We start from the raw sequence: 16,197 nt of genomic DNA on the forward strand, positions 1-16,197 counted from the left end.
AATTCAGAAAGAAAGAAAAAAGATTTGAGGATGAAAATATTAAAAAAAAAAAACATTATGGGTGTTGTGAATTGCTACGGTGATCAATCGAATCCTTCTACTATATTTTACATTTATGATATAATATAAATGTAACTGTAATTCATGAACTTTAAAATACCACCCAATTAATTGAACCTGTGGGCAAGCAGGAGGATAGCTAGAGCTGTGCATAAATGACCTGTCACGTTACCAACTCAATTCCACTGTCTCGAAACAATGGATTTCCTTAAAAACGCTATACCTTTTCTCTGATAATTTACTCTGGTTTAGGTATCTTTTCCGGTGCATGTCCTGTATAAATTCCATAAAATAGCGCCTGGCAGAGCTTGATTATGTCCGTTACTGCTTATTAATGGGTGCTGGATTAGATAATGGAAGGGGCGGGGGTAGAAAGATAAAGTAACTGCCACCATTCTGAACGTGCTCGGTGGAGGAATCCAAAAGATTTATTAACGAAAACCCACAGACCAAACAAAAGATGAGCTTGAAATTCAACTTCGTTCAGAAAAGAAAAGGATTGAGATCTGGAATAGGAGTATGCCATTGGCTGGATTGGAACTCCGATGTTCGAGTCTTGATTCTTTAATGACAAGGTTTATTTCCCGGTGATGCGACGCTAAACCCTAGAAGATGCGATTCGTCCGGGATATTGAAGAGGGGCCAGAAATCGGGTCAGGAATCTAGCCCATCAGATTAACGGGCCTTGTTCTTGGAGTTCTTAGCAGCTTTTATAGCACCCTTTGTTTCCTTAATTCAATTTTTACATAGATTTTAAATATCATATTTATTATTTATTTCTTTAGCTTTCAATCATAAATAAAATATAAACATACTATTTTGATATTTTTTGTTAACTTGCTTTAATAATTATAAAAAAAATAAAAGAAACAATTATTTCAATTAAAAACATTATGTTCGTTAAGATAAACAAAAAATACATTACTAGAAAAAAAAATCTGATAAAAAACAAATTTAAAATTATTGTATTTTCATATTTAATAATACAAGAAAATTTCATAATACCCGAAAAAAAATTTATTATCGTGTTTTAAAAAATCTTGGTACCCTGCATGTAACGCGTGCGTGCAAACTAATTCCTCGTGCCAATAGAGTGGAAAATTATACTTCAAGATAATATAACACGTTCTGAAATATAAAATGATAGATATAGGAAATTAAAGAACTCCATATAAACGTGATTCTTTTCTCTTAGCTTTCCTTCCATTTATACAACACGTGTAATAGCAATAGCTTCGAGGATAAATTTTATATATAGTGTTTAAATTTTAATTAAAAAAAATACAGCTTTAGCCATTAATTAATATATATGTATATATTATATCATTAACCCAGCAAATTCAAAAATTAATTATATTGAGAAATTAAATGGAAAGAATTATTTAAAAAAAGACAAATTAACATAATTATTATGAGTTGTCTTTTAATAAGAAGAAAACTTTTGAGTTGTGAAAACAATGGACTTAAAATAGATCTTGAGTTTGATTATAAGTTTTTTTTTTTCCATGACTTTAAAATAATTATTTCTTCATAAAAAAATTATTTTATCTTATATTACGGAATTATGTAAACATAAATATTATTCTTTAAAATTAAATTAATTATAATGATCACCCGATTATTACTATAGAAATGAAAATTAAGAGATAAAAATTATCATATCCTACTCATATTGCTAATTTATTGCTTTTCTAGATGAATCAATTTTAATTTACATTCTCATGATGAGACAACATTTCAATACATAACAAGTCAGATTAATCATATTTTGGGCTACTAATCCTTACTAAAACAATAATTACATTAATTTAGCTTTTTTAAAAAGTGATTGTTTTCGTATCGAAAAGAAATAATTATATTATTTTAGCTCTCCACAAAAGTGATAGTTTTCATTTAATTTATCATATTAATAATTGTTTCAAATAAAAAATTAGACATGATTAATGATTTTTTTTGGATCGATAACATAAAATGATGATATGACATGCTAGTTAATGGTTTAAGCTCTAACTTATAGGATGTCAGCTTGAACACAGTAGAATTATTTAATTTTAAATGGAGAAAAAAATTATAAATGTAACAAATTCTATTATTTACAAAAATACATATCTTTCCTTAAATGAGCAAGATTCTTTTTATGTATATATCCCTCAGAATAATATTTTTTGAATTGATATTAATTATATTTTCTATTCTAAAAAACTTAGAGGTGCAATAAATAGTGAAGTGAATGAAATATTTTCTTTTTAATTTTTAATTTTTTTTGTCATTATTTTCTCGGTTTTATTCTTTAACAAATGCTTAATTTTAGATCTATTTTTATAAATTATTTCAATTTAATTTTTATAAAATTATTATAATTTTAAAAAATCATCTTAATATTTGACCCATGTTTAAGTTTAAAAATATTTATTTATTATTATTATATAATTAAATAAAAAATAATTTTAAAAAATAAAGTTATCACGAAGTTTTAGTTGTTGAAACATGTCCTACCACATTCGTACCATCGTTGCAGCAGGTTCAGGCATGTTTTTTGGTCGGCTTTTTCATCGGGTTCAGGGCTATAAAGTGCAGGGTTTTTTTTTGGCTGGTTGCAGGGGTGACGAGATGGTGCAAAAAGGAGTGATTTTTGTTTCGAAACACGTACAAAATGAAGAGATCAAAGTGGACAAAGATGGCTTATCCATGCTTCCGAGAAAGGCTGGAATTCTACAGAAAAACCTTCAACGAAGAAGAGGACAACGTCGTCTCTCCCTTCAAGAAAAAAGCTGAACGGCATGGTGTAGTTTTTACATAAGGGTTTCTTATCAAGATGAAACTACATTGTTTTGGTAAATTTCAAGCTAGTCCTTACACTTCAGTGCCTTTTCAATATTAATTTTTGTTTTCGAAGACTTTCAATTAGGTCTCAAATTGAACATTTAACTTTGAATTTCCTTTAATTTTGTCCCTGGTTCAACTTTTTCTGCTTTGTCAATTTTGGTCCTTAGCCATCCAATTTGTGCATATTTGGCCAATTTTGCCACAGAGTCTCCCTTTCATCTTCAATTAAGCTCTTAATTGAATGAATTGGACTTCCAAGCTTTGTCATCTTTTTTGTTTTGGCCCTTGATCCTTTATTTTTTTAATTTTGACTAGTTGACTCATATTTCAATTTTTTTCTTTCAAAAATTTTCATCCCTGGCCTTTTTATTTATGCAAATTCCATCAATTTCAAACTTTATCTTCAATTTCACTTCAATTAAACCCCCTACTTGCATTCCCTCAAAATTATCCCTGGCCTAGTTTTACTTGCTTTGGATAAGTTCTTTTGGTTTTTTTTTTAAAAAAATATTTTTATGATTTCATCTCAAATTATTTTTTCATGTTTTTTTTGTTATTTTTTACAACAGTCTTTTTTTTTTCCAAAAATATGCCAACATTTATCTAAGAAAACCTTGATGCAATTGTTTTTTAATTTCTAAATGGAGTAAAAATTGGGTTATGACAACTCGAATTGTGATTTTAACATGTTAATTCGTGAAGGTCTAGTCGATCTAAAATATTGACGTCTTAATATTAAAAATAAAATCTTGAATTATTTTTTTTGAAGTTAAACCATGCTTTTTACATGTCATTAATATTGTCTTTTGATATATCAATTCGATTGAGTCATATCAGAATAATTTCCGTACAATTTAATTTTAAATCCATGTTAAACAAGAAATTAAATTAAAAAAATTTAAAATTAACACATTAAATCAAATTTAATAATAATATCAAATAATTATCTATTCCCTGCACTTTCTTTTACATTCAAAATTTTCATGATTCGGTTTACAATGTAATGCAACGCTGTAAACTAATGTCCTTCTAATCAATGTGAAGTTTTTTTTTGCTCCAAGGTGTCCTTTGGGTAATCAGAAATGAAATAATTTAAATGAGAAAAGGGAAATACAAACTATATTTAATTTTAATATCGGGTTTTGAATAGTAGCAATAAATTCAAATGAAATTTGAGTACTTTAATAGATGAAAATGGAAATTAATTTTTGTATTCCTCCTATTCTCGTCTTTTCGTCTTTTCATTTCTCGCTTTTTAATGATATTTAAGGGTTGTTTTCACGAATCACAAGAAAGTCTGGTTTTTTTATGCACTGTCAAGAGCGTTGAATTAAAGCTCGCCCAATTTCACGAGCGAAATTCATTTTCTCATCAATGATTTGGGTGCGTGACGTGCGAAGAAAATCTTCGACGACGGCCATGGCATGCTGCTATAGAAAAATCAATCACGAGAAGAAAAACAGGCTCGTGAGCATGCATGTCGTGCAACATTCCTGAACACACATCTGAGCACTGTTCAAGGTTGCTGTGAGTGCACCTCCCGAACCTGGCAGGGTTGAAAATTGTTTTAATTTTTTTTTAATTTTAATTATTTTTTGAATTAATATATTTTTTATATTTTCATATCATTTTAATATGTTAATATTAAAAATAATTTTTTAAAAAATAAAAAATATTATTTTAATGTATTTTGAAATAAAAAACATTTGAAAAAACAATCATTATTATATTCACATGTACCTTTTAATATGCCATGATTTATGATGAAGATATACACTTTTATTTTTGGAAGAATAATCAAATTTTTTTATTTTTTTTTAATTTATCAATTATGTATATACAAAGGTTAGACATCATATTTTCACTTCGATTATTATCCTTATGTTGTGTATACTTTATAAAAGGTTTCAAATCTATATTTAACATGTTAATTTAGGTGGATTTAGATCAATTTTTTAGAAAGTTAAAATGATATTATAGACTCTTTTTTGCAACATAGTTTGACCAAGAAATCAAGTGAACCGATCTAATAAAATCAACCTTGAATTGATTTTTTCTTACAAGTTAGTCTAGATCCGAGAACAAGTTTAATCATTGTATCCTACGTGTTTCATGTTTTCACTTGTAACACTACTTTCATCATTATGGGTGTCGTTATTTAATAATCAATCTTTGTCTTCTGTAGTAATTTATCAAGGATTTGTATTTTTTTTTTTGAAAATATGATTTATGTATTTGAAAATTGTGAGAGAAAAGATTTTACATATTGAGAGCTAAATTTCAATATAAACCTACAGGAAATGTAAAAAAAAAAATACAATATTTATACCAACTTAATTTCAAACAATTACTAAATTAAATTTAGATTCTTTAGAAACACTGAACCAACAATCACCACTTCGCATCTAGTTCAGTAAAGGAGTTTTTCCGCGTGCCATTCACGTGACGCATGTGCAAGGCTTCTAGGAAAGCAAGTGGCCACGGAGGAGAAGGCTGTGTATATAACTCACACACACCTCGGCTGCCTTTTGTTTCAACTGTTCATTTTTCTAGATGCTGATAAAAGTTACACCTCACATGATTTATAATGATCAGACGGTCACAATTGGCCATGTTAATCAAGTCGAAGCTGGTGCTCATCATCTCTCGAATGCCACCCATGAAAACCGAGTCCGATTGGCTCTTCATCTCTCTTTTTTATGATTTTTCTTCGCTCGGCAGAATTTGATGTTCCATTGTATGTTTTCTAATGTGATTTCTGAAAAGAAAGAATTAAAAAGGATTTGTTTTTTTATGAGAATTGAAAAGGTTTTGTTGGAGACATGCTTTAATCTAAAGGTATCGATGCTTCAACTCAAAGCCTCCCTGACTCTCCCCGATTACGGGGTGGCATTATCTCCTTCCGAGCTATGATTAATTAATTTATTACTGTCGAAAAGCTCTTTTCGGGTTCATAGCAGTTGTTTTTTATTTTATTTTTTTTAAAAAAATATTAAAATATTTTATATTTTTTTTTAAATTATTTTTAATAATAACATGTTAAAAAATTAAAAAAAAACACGAACACGCCGAAAAACAAACACAGGTTTGGTCGAATATACATTGACATAACTGCCCTTGATAACCGCTGCAACATCATTTACATGGCTACAGAGTCGATTAGCTAGTTGAGAGGAAGACAAGAAATACATGAAAGGCTAGTTGCAACAAAGACCTAATTTTGTCTTGCGATTAAGGAATAGCTGCTTGCGCGGATTATTATTTTTTTATTTCTTTTTATTATAAAGTGATAAATATATTATTTTTGGCATGCCTTCTTTGGCTGCTTATTTATTCATAGTTATAAACAAATACAAGTTATAAATACGAAAATAAAAACGAAATTCCAAGTGCATAAAGGCTGTGCATGTTTAACCAAAACAATTTTTTTTTCTTTGAACATCGTACGCAACACAGGATGGATTGATTTATTTTCTTGGGTCACAACGGATTAGGACATTGCACCTTGTATTTTTCTGCTCAAGTCTCCTTCGATCTAGAAAAAAATAAAAATCAGCAAGAATTTCTATAAAAGAGAGGGGTATTTTTGTTTATTAACATTTTTTTAAAAAACAGATAAAATAACATAATGTTTTTAAAAAATTAGTAAAATATCATATTTTATACATGTTGGGATAGAAAACTTGAGATTCAAAATTGTCCGTCATTTGAAAATGTAACATTTGAAAAATAAATTAAATGAGTTGGCTCGAATTATAAAAAATAAAAAAAAATAAAAAATTAGAGATACATCAAAACTTCAATCATAACACCACCAGAAAAATACTGAAAAAACAAATCTAATAACAACAACAACTTTAAATCTCGTATTTTCTAATTGTAATATATATAAATTGTGCTATTTCATAATAACATTTTTAAACTATGTTGTTTTATCATTTTTTCTAAACAATACTATTTTGAAAAAAAATCAAAAGAGAGAGAAAAAAATTCTTTAATTGGTTGTTAAAATTCATTTTTTTATTATAATTAAATTAAATTACAATATTCAATTTAAATTTAATCAATAAATAATTTAAATTCACATATTTAAAGATATATTATATCACCAAATTCAATCCATCAAATTACTTATATTATCACCATCACCTTTATTTTACTTTAATTCTCCTCCGTTGCCATACTAAATGACCCAAAAAGATAAAATCCAAATACCTTTTTCTAAGGTCTTATTTTTCCACGACTACACAAATCACAAAATTAAAGACAAACAATATGATATATGATTGAATGAGAAGAAAATAGTGTTCTGGTGATGGTATAGATTAGGTTTTAATAGGGATGAATATTTACTGCTGACAAGATGGAGAATAGTTATATAAAAAAAAAGAGATGGTATTTAAAAAAAAATTAGTTTTAATATTAATTTATTCTTTTTTTATTGTAATAAATAAGAGAGGTTGATGTTTGATTTATTTTTATATTGTTTTTAGAAATTGAATTCTTTTAAAAATTTATTTTTTACGCTAAAAATGGCTATAAATACAAGATTTCATTAAAATTTTAAATTGAATTCCATTTAGAGGATCTATTTTGAGGTATTGAATTCTAGTTGGAATTTATTTTCATACTAAAAATGATTATAAATATAAAATTTCATTAAATATTTTTAATTTCGATTAAAAAGGATTAAACAGCCTGTAAAAAAAAGGATAATTTGGTAAGGAAACCTCGTGGGCAAGCTATGATTTGGAGTTCCCTACTGTTATGTTGACTCTCTGCCCCTCTCTCTCCCTGTCCATCTCTTGCCCTTCACTTTTCTCCTTTGCTTTTTGATGGGTTCTCATTAGTATAATCTTTCTTTCTTTCTTTACCTGGTTATAAATGCCACCTCTCTTCACTTCATTTTGCTTTCCCTTTACTGTTTCTCTCTCTGTTTTCCTCCATTGCAAACTAAGCTTCCTTTCCAGCTTTCTGAAAGGTCCGTCTCTCTTCCCTCCACATGCACACAAAGACCCACCAACCATTTCACCCATTTTATCTTTTTTAGGCCCCTAGAATCACCCTCATTTATATTACTACCCCCCCTCTCCCTTTACACATTTTGCCTTGAAAGATTAGATTTTTGTCTTTCTTTCTTTGCCATTTCTTTCTTTTATTATTCACAAAATTCTTATTTTTTTGGCCAATTGGAGGCCACGACTTGTGCTTCTAAACTACTACTCTCTGCAGCTCTGCCTTGTTGTGGCTATTGGGTTTTGGTTTGGTTGATTTGTGTTATTCAGGTCTACATTGGCCTCTCCATGCTTATTGAGTCTCACTTGCCTAGAAAAAGAGAAGCCCTTTATTTGCTTTTGTGGGTGCTCAAGGAAGAATATCAAGGGGGTTAGCTTTGACACTCAGATGACTGCAAAGGTAAATGCCTTCCCTTTTTTTTTCTTCGAAGGTTTCACATCTCTTTATCTGTCTCTTACTTGGATCATAAGAGATGCTTTTTGAGAACTTATTCCTTTTTCTCGTAGTTTTGAGATTTGTGATTTAACTGTTCGTGACTTATGGGTCTGGGATTACTTTTTCGTTGAACTTTGATTTTGCACTGGTTTCTTGGGTCAGAGAGACTTTTCTGGAAATGGGTTTTAGTTGATTTGTCAAATACCTGGAGCGTAGAAGTTGTTTTCATGTTTGTACGCACTGCAGAAACCTTAAGGAACTGCCAATTGTTATGCAATTTAAATTCTTTTTATGTCCCGTGGACTCTCTCCTATCCCTTCTTTTGTTTAATTTTTCTTTGTTTGGTTCCTTTTAAATAGTTGTAGATGAAGCCAAGAATTTATTCTACTCAATTTCCAGTAGATTAATTTTCCTTTGTTTTCATTTCCTTGAGGTTTTAGTGTTAATCGGGAAAATAAAGCTCTTTTTTAATCAATACGTTGCTTCAGTTGTTACCTTCAGAGAGTGTTGGACAAAACATTCATCTCGTATAAGAAGTTCAAAACTTCATCAGTTGGTCATCTTGATGTGTATTTACATCCATGACATTTTATCTTTGTCCAGGTGGATATCTGTTAATCTCTTGGTGTAAAGTCAGATTGCATAATACCGTTTTCAATTGTGATTTCTGGAGGACCAGATATGTCATCTGAGAGTTTGAATGCAGAACTATCAAAGAAGACATCGGTTTTTGGTCTGAAACTATGGGTTTTAATAGGAGTATCTGTAGGAGTGTTTATAATTTCTATTCTCTGTGCCTTATCTGCATGGGTTACATTTCGGAGGAAATCTAGGAGATCAGTGGACAAGTACTCGCATTCCAAAATACCAAACACATCAAAAGATATTAAGGTTGATAGGGTTGGGGTTCAAAATTTCAACGATCACCCTGAAAGTTTATTCCTCACAGTCAATGATAAATTGAGTGACAAGAATTCAGAGAAAATGCAGGTTCATTTGGGAATGAGCAAATCTAGTGATCCTGACAATGCCAGTCAATGCAGCTCGATTTATCACCATGAGAGGGCATGCAGTTCCCATTCAGGGGAAGAAGGAAGCTCTGGGACTTTTCGGAAGCAATCTTCATTATCACACGCTGGACTTGTTACAGCCTCTCCCTTAATCGGCTTGCCAGAATTTTCACACCTTGGATGGGGCCACTGGTTTACACTTAGGGATCTTGAGTTTGCTACAAATAGTTTTGCAGTAGAGAATGTGCTTGGCGAGGGTGGATATGGAGTTGTATACAAGGGTACACTAATAAATGGAACCGAGGTAGCAGTGAAGAAGCTTCTTAACAATCTGTAAGGATTCTTTAAAGATGTCACCTCTTACTTTTGTGATGCCAAAATCCACTGCTGTATTAGTTTATCCAACAATTTTCTTTTGGATTGTGGTTTTAGGGGACAGGCAGAGAAGGAATTTAGGGTCGAAGTGGAGGCTATAGGTCATGTTCGACACAAGAATCTTGTGCGGCTTCTTGGCTACTGTATCGAAGGGGTTCACAGGTATGATGTTATTTTCTGCCTTCCAGTCTCACATGAGTCTGTGGCATGTGCTTCATGATTCTACCCTGGCATAGCTTCTTTGATCATCTTTGAGCTTGATTTTTTGCATAAAAAATTTATTTGCACAGGATGCTGGTGTATGAATATGTGAATAATGGGAACTTAGAACAATGGCTGCATGGGGCAATGCATCATCATGGTATCCTTACTTGGGAGGCCCGCATGAAGGTTCTTCTGGGTACTGCTAAGGCGTAAGTTCTTAGCTCTATTCAAACCACATTTGTCCATTATTTCAAAAGAACCTCCATTAAATGTATAGATTGGACAGTTTATTTTTTACTTACTTCATCTAAAGTGGTTATTTAGTTGTGGTTGATTTTTAACTCATTTCTCAAGGAAAACTTCAATAAAGGATGATGCCAGAAATGGAATTAGTATTTTCTTTCCCTGGATGTATACACAAAGATGATGAAATTGAAATTGTTTTGTAAACCTGAGGCAGGCTTGCTTATTTGCATGAAGCAATAGAACCAAAGGTTGTTCATCGAGACATAAAATCCAGCAATATTTTGATTGATGACGAGTTTAACGCCAAGGTTTCTGATTTTGGATTGGCCAAGCTCCTTGGTTCTGGAGAGAGTCATATCACAACAAGAGTTATGGGTACATTTGGGTATGTGTACATTTTTTTTACATGTGCAATAGTTTGTCTCTATGGTGAGTATCTCTTGATGGGTGTCTCATTTGTGGAACTCAGTTACGTTGCACCAGAGTATGCAAACACAGGCTTACTAAATGAGAAGAGTGACATTTATAGCTTTGGAGTCCTGCTGCTAGAAGCAGTGACTGGAAGGGACCCTGTGGACTATGGCCGGCCAGCTAACGAGGTACCATATTCTTTGATGTATATTTGGGCACACACATCACATGCACTTTCTTTCGAAAAGAATATTAACTTTTTTCTTCCAAGAGTTTTTCCTTAGTGCACATCACTTGCATATGACAGGTTAATCTTCTTGAGTGGCTTAAAATGATGGTTGGGACAAGAAGAGCTGAGGAAGTTGTGGACCCAAATCTTGAAGTTAAACCAACAACACGTGCTTTAAAACGTGCTCTTTTGGTTGCACTAAGGTGTGTTGATCCTGATGCAGAAAGGAGACCTAAAATGACCCAAGTTGTAAGGATGCTTGAAGCTGATGAGTACCCGCTTCGTGAGGTATATGATCTTTTATTTCTTTTCTTTTCTTTTCTTTTCTTTTCATCTTTTTCCATTCAGCAGTTAATATTTTCATGGAAATTTGGGAATTCTAATTTTCTTTTCAGAAGGGTGCATAGCCTGTCATCCTGTTTTTGTGTGGAGTAACCTTTATAAGGTACTTGCTCTGGAAGGGATAGGTTTCCCAGGAAACTATCTATTGTGAGCTTCTTTCCTATTGCTCATTCTGCAAATTTCCTGACCAAAGGATAGGTTGGACACTTGCGGTGGACACCTTTGTTGCTATATGAATCCGTCGAGGAAGATCTTGTTTTTCCTCACGCAAAGTTATAATATCTTCCATTAATTATGACAACATATGATCCTCGAGTATGCATAATGAATAGGGCAGCTTTTGCATCATGGGTAATGCCATTTGGTTTTATTTTGAAGCCTACTCTTCCATGTGATATAGCTATATTCTGTGATAGCAATTGCTTCAGGGAGACGGTCTGCCCTATTTGCATTTGCTGTTCCCTAGTCTGTTCCGGAGACTTCTCTCAAATTATCCAGATGTTTTCTTGTCATTTAAAAACTATTATATAAATCTGGATGTGAAGGGTTCAGAAACTCTTTTATTTTACCATGCTCATGATATTACAGTATTACAGAGCTCATGAATTTGACTTGTACAATCCTTTGCAGGATCGGAGGAACAGAAAGACTCGTACTACTAGCATGGAAATTGAATCCATGAGAGAGGAATCAACAGAAAGTGAAAACAAGGGAGTGGATTCAGAAAGCCGTTTAGCTGAGACAACTCATGGATAGGACCAACGAGCACTATGGGGGAGAAGCATTACCTTCTCATCCATTAAATTAAAAGATTTCAATAACTCATCGATAATACACAATCTAGATGTTTGTTTTCTTCCTGCATGGAAGAGGTGGCTTGGATCCAGTTTACTCATTTTGATCGTGGAGTGTTGGCCTTCGTTCCATACTGCCTTGGCACACAAATGAGGAGTCGCTTTCAATCCCATAAAAAAAGGGCAACTTGAGAGAGAAGAAAGAGAGAGAGTTGTACAGATGTTTGCTGAGGTTCAATGGGCTTTCTTTTCATTACAACGAGTACAATTATTTATGGTTCTCATACTTTGTTGCTTACATGATTATTGTTCTTGGGATAGTGAATGATTATTTCCTTTCACTTTACACCTTTCCGTTTCCTTTCCTTTTTTTATTTATTTATGAAATATGATTTTCATTGATAAAAAACGATGATGTTTGCAGGCATCACTGCCCCTCTTGCTCTTTATTCTGCAATGTTTTGCCGTTTGCTGCAGCACAATGATGCATGCTCCACTGTGCTTGATCTCTTCTCATCACTGCATTCTGTCATCTTTTCAGTGCCATTTAACGTACTATAATGACTTGTCCCTTGAGCATGTGGCGTAAAGTTGAGTTTTCTCAGTTGAGCTACTTGCTCATGAGTAAATATACAAGTGGGATATCTGCTTCCATGTTTCTGATCTTGATGTCGTGGAACTAATCAAATGTTTTTTCTGACTCGTTAAGCATGCTATTGGATCCTTATTACATTATATGAAATATATTCCAGATCTTTTCCTGTTCTCCTACTCATAGGCGAGAGGAGGTGATGGTAAAAGTTCACTTTGGTCCTTGAAGTCTTTGTTTTTCCAGTCTGATCTCTGGAGTTATGTGCTTTTATGTTTCAAGCCCCAGACTTCATTTCCATCATGTTACTCTACTTTTCAAATGCTATTGGAGCTTTTTAGGTTATATTTACAATAACTTAATATATAATAACTACATATGATTCAATGACAATAAAATATTTTTTTATATGATTTTTATGAATTAATTAATTATTTTTTCATACAGCCACATTAAGTTTTTGCTTAAAAACACATGCTACTAATAAAAAAAAATACTTTTTTTTATAGAAAAATAAATTATTGAGAATCTTGTGTTTTTTATTTTAATTACCTTTGATTTTTATTAAATAATGACGTTAATAGAAATTTTTTTTGTCAAAGCAAAGAATAAAGCATAAATAAATAATATGCATTTCAATTTGAGAAACACATTCTTTCTTTCAATCAATTAATCATTTTTTCTTCCACGTCCTGTTTTCTTGACAATTCCTTCGGATCTAAGTTTGAATTCGGAGGATCCCAGCTTTTGACTTTCTTATTTTTTTTTGTCCAGTAATGGACATGCAACGGTCTAATTCTGGAAATTATCCTCGGGATAGTGTTGACAGGCCCCCTCGTAGTAGTTCCATTCGCTTAGGTCATCTTTATGCTATATATGTATTTTTTTTTTTATGGTAAGAAAAGGTCACCTGCATGCTGTACTGTGCCAGGCCTGCAGGAATAGGTACCAGTTCTTGAGATGGTTCCGAGCAGCCATGATTTTCAGGCTGCTTTTGTACGTTGTGTTAATTGACCAGTGCAATGAATCATAATCACACCTGTACAAATTTGTAAGACTTTTCTTTTTGCTCCTCTTTTCCCTCGAGAGTACTTTATTTATACAGCTAGAAAGTATATCTATGCACATATTTAGATGCTACTCGTTGCGTTTTCTTTTCTTTTTTTGAAAAAGAAAAAGAAAAATACCATAATCAAGTAAGTTTTTATTTGCAAAAAGATGGTAGCTCCGCTGTCAACACCATTTCTACCGTCACAGAAAGTATAAATGACTGATAAAATACGAGCAGCAACCATCGTTCAATTTTACTATGATTATATCTCTAGTTTATTATGATCATGAACTCCTCTACCACCATTATTGCCTCTGTGCATGCTATGACCTGCCATTTTATTAGCATCATCATATTTATTCACCAGCTGTTAATAAAATAATCACCAGCCTACCACCATCGATTTAGTACTTCTATGACTATCATCGTCTCTATCAGCAACATTACTGCCCTTACCATAGTTCTTGCTGCTGTTGCTGTCGTGCCGCTGTCTTTAGCATGCTGCCAGCCGTAGCCACCTCGTTGCTACGTCCCAAAACTGCATTATGCTGTTATTACCATTTGCGATATATATATATATATATATATGGAAAAAAGAAATTGCTATGTATTATACCTGTCAAATCGCATCCATATAAAACCTTTTCCCTTTATTTTCTAAAAAAAAAGGCCAAAAATATTTGGAAACCCACAAAACAAGAAATAGTGTCAAACCGATCCATATATTTTCCTTTCTGTTTTGGGATTTTTTTTCCAAGAGTGATAAAGAAAAAAGAAAAGCTAACTTCACCTTTTAAAACGCTCTTTAACCATCAAAACAACTAAAAGAATTGGACTGGTTTAACTGTTCATATGAACAATTAACCATGATAATATTTTGTAATCGTTTGATAATATCAACAAATACCGCTGTCTTCATGAAGGTGGTGGTGACAATATTTTATGTTATGTTATAGACAATATGTTATAGACAATTAATTTTTTGTATTTTTATTATATAATAAAATAAAAAAGTTTAATCAACTCAGTGGAGCGTATAATTCAGATCACAGTCCCGAGTTTGGCAGGCTAATTAGGGTGAATTTGACCTGTTTTTTTTCTTTAAACCTACCAGGTCGATAAAATCATGTCGGGACAACTTTCACATGATTTAATTTAAAATCCGAGCTAAAGAAAGAATCGAGCTTGAATTTTTCAATCTTAAATCATTATTCCAAATTTAATAACAATATTGAAAAAAATTTGTCCGCCTAGATATTATTTTTTCCATACCAATTTTTTTTATTCCAAGCCACGCAAGTAACGCAGGAAATAACAAGTCATGATATATTGCATCTGGTAACTTTTCCTTTTATTCGGATTAAGCTAAAAATGGAACTCAAATATTTAATTAATTAAAAAAGAATTCTTAATAAAATCTTTACATAATAGAAATAACCTTAACAAAAGCTTTCTTAGTTTATTCCAACCAAGATAAAAACTCTCTTGTGATGTTCCTGTCCAAATTCCTCTACCTGCTGGAAAAAAAAAATTCTCATCATTGTCATGAGAATTTATATGATGATCAATTTGTAACTACTGCGTTTAACTAGTATGTCACGCTATCAAATCGAAAAAATCATCAATTATACCTAACTTTTTATCTAAATCAACTATTAATATGGAAAATTAAATGAAAAAACCACTCTTCTAAAGAGCCAAATTAATGTAATTATTTAATTTTTTGCACAGACAGGGAAAATCAAATAGAAACAATCACTTAAAAAAATAATAATCAAATTGATGTAACTATTTCTTTTTGGTAAAGGTAAGATTGATGTTGGTTTTAAATGAAGTTGTCATTTGACCCTTTTTTTTTTCCATGTAGGTTTCAAACCTAAAATATGATTAATCCAACTTGTTGTATATTGAAATAATATCTCCATGAGAAGGTAAATCAAAATCGATTCATTTAGAAAAGAAAAAAAAATTAAAAATATAATTAGGATATAATATTTTTTTGTCTATTATTTCTTATCTATATAATAATAATCAAGTGATCATTATGATTAATTTACTTTTAAAGGATAATATTTATGTTTACATTAGTCAGTAAAATAAAATAAATATGATATGATATGATATGATATGAAAAAATAATCACTTTAAAATCACGGGAAAAAACCTTATAATCAAAACTTAAAATCTCTTTCCAGTCCATTATTTTCACAACTCAAATGGTTTTCTTTTTTTAATCTTCTCATGTTAATATGCATCAATCATTAATTACATATGGTAGTGTATCCAAACAAAATTAATTACACTGACTTGATTGTTTAGAAAAGTGATTGTTCCTATTTAATTTCTCACCATAATTGATTTTTTTTAGATTTATTGACATGGACTAATGACATGGCATACTAATTAATGACTCAAAATATAACTCATAGAACATCACTATTTAGCGCCATAAAATTTCTTAGTTATCCATGAAGATTACACTCACACATTATTCTGCCGTGAAATTTTTTAAAGGAACCCAATTCTTGCAGGGATGTATCCATATTTTTTTTTTTTTCTGGAAAGAATATGTCCTGATTAAATACTTAATTTTAGTGGTATGAAATGGC

General features: G+C 31.3%; 1 protein-coding gene across 3 annotated transcripts; it reads left to right on the forward strand.

The window, feature by feature from the left end:
* Positions 1-7,675: 7,675 nt before the first annotated feature.
* Positions 7,676-12,294, forward strand: LOC7468733 (probable receptor-like protein kinase At2g42960). 3 transcript variants are annotated; one of them, XR_002980513.2, is made up of 9 exons: positions 7,676-8,301; positions 8,941-9,680; positions 9,780-9,884; positions 10,013-10,135; positions 10,387-10,557; positions 10,642-10,771; positions 10,891-11,100; positions 11,208-11,301; positions 11,785-11,933. XR_002980513.2 is itself a non-coding variant. In XM_024595783.2 (9 exons), exons 2-8 carry the CDS (start codon positions 9,019-9,021, stop codon positions 11,217-11,219), a joined length of 1,413 nt encoding a protein of 470 aa, XP_024451551.1. In that variant the 5' UTR covers positions 7,676-8,301; positions 8,941-9,018; the 3' UTR covers positions 11,220-11,257; positions 11,785-11,933. The 3 variants fall into 3 exon arrangements, 2 of the variants coding, with proteins under 2 accessions (XP_024451551.1, XP_002300876.1); XM_024595783.2 differs by having other exon boundaries at positions 11,208-11,257; XM_002300840.4 differs by lacking the exon at positions 11,208-11,301 and having other exon boundaries at positions 7,681-8,301; positions 11,785-12,294.
* The last annotated feature ends 3,903 nt before the right edge of the window (positions 12,295-16,197 follow it).

The sequence above is a fragment of the Populus trichocarpa genome, chromosome 2, assembly GCF_000002775.5.
Source record: "Populus trichocarpa isolate Nisqually-1 chromosome 2, P.trichocarpa_v4.1, whole genome shotgun sequence".
NCBI lineage: Eukaryota > Viridiplantae > Streptophyta > Magnoliopsida > Malpighiales > Salicaceae > Populus > Populus trichocarpa.

Coding starts and splice junctions, on each gene's coding strand:
- LOC7468733 (XM_002300840.4), top strand. CDS start 9,019: ATGTCATCTGAGAGTTTGAATGCAGAACTATCAAAGAAGACATCGGTT. Junction 9,681..9,779: donor AAGAAGCTTCTTAACAATCT/GTAAGGATTCTT, acceptor TTGTGGTTTTAG/GGGACAGGCAGAGAAGGAAT. Junction 10,772..10,890: donor ATGGCCGGCCAGCTAACGAG/GTACCATATTCT, acceptor TGCATATGACAG/GTTAATCTTCTTGAGTGGCT.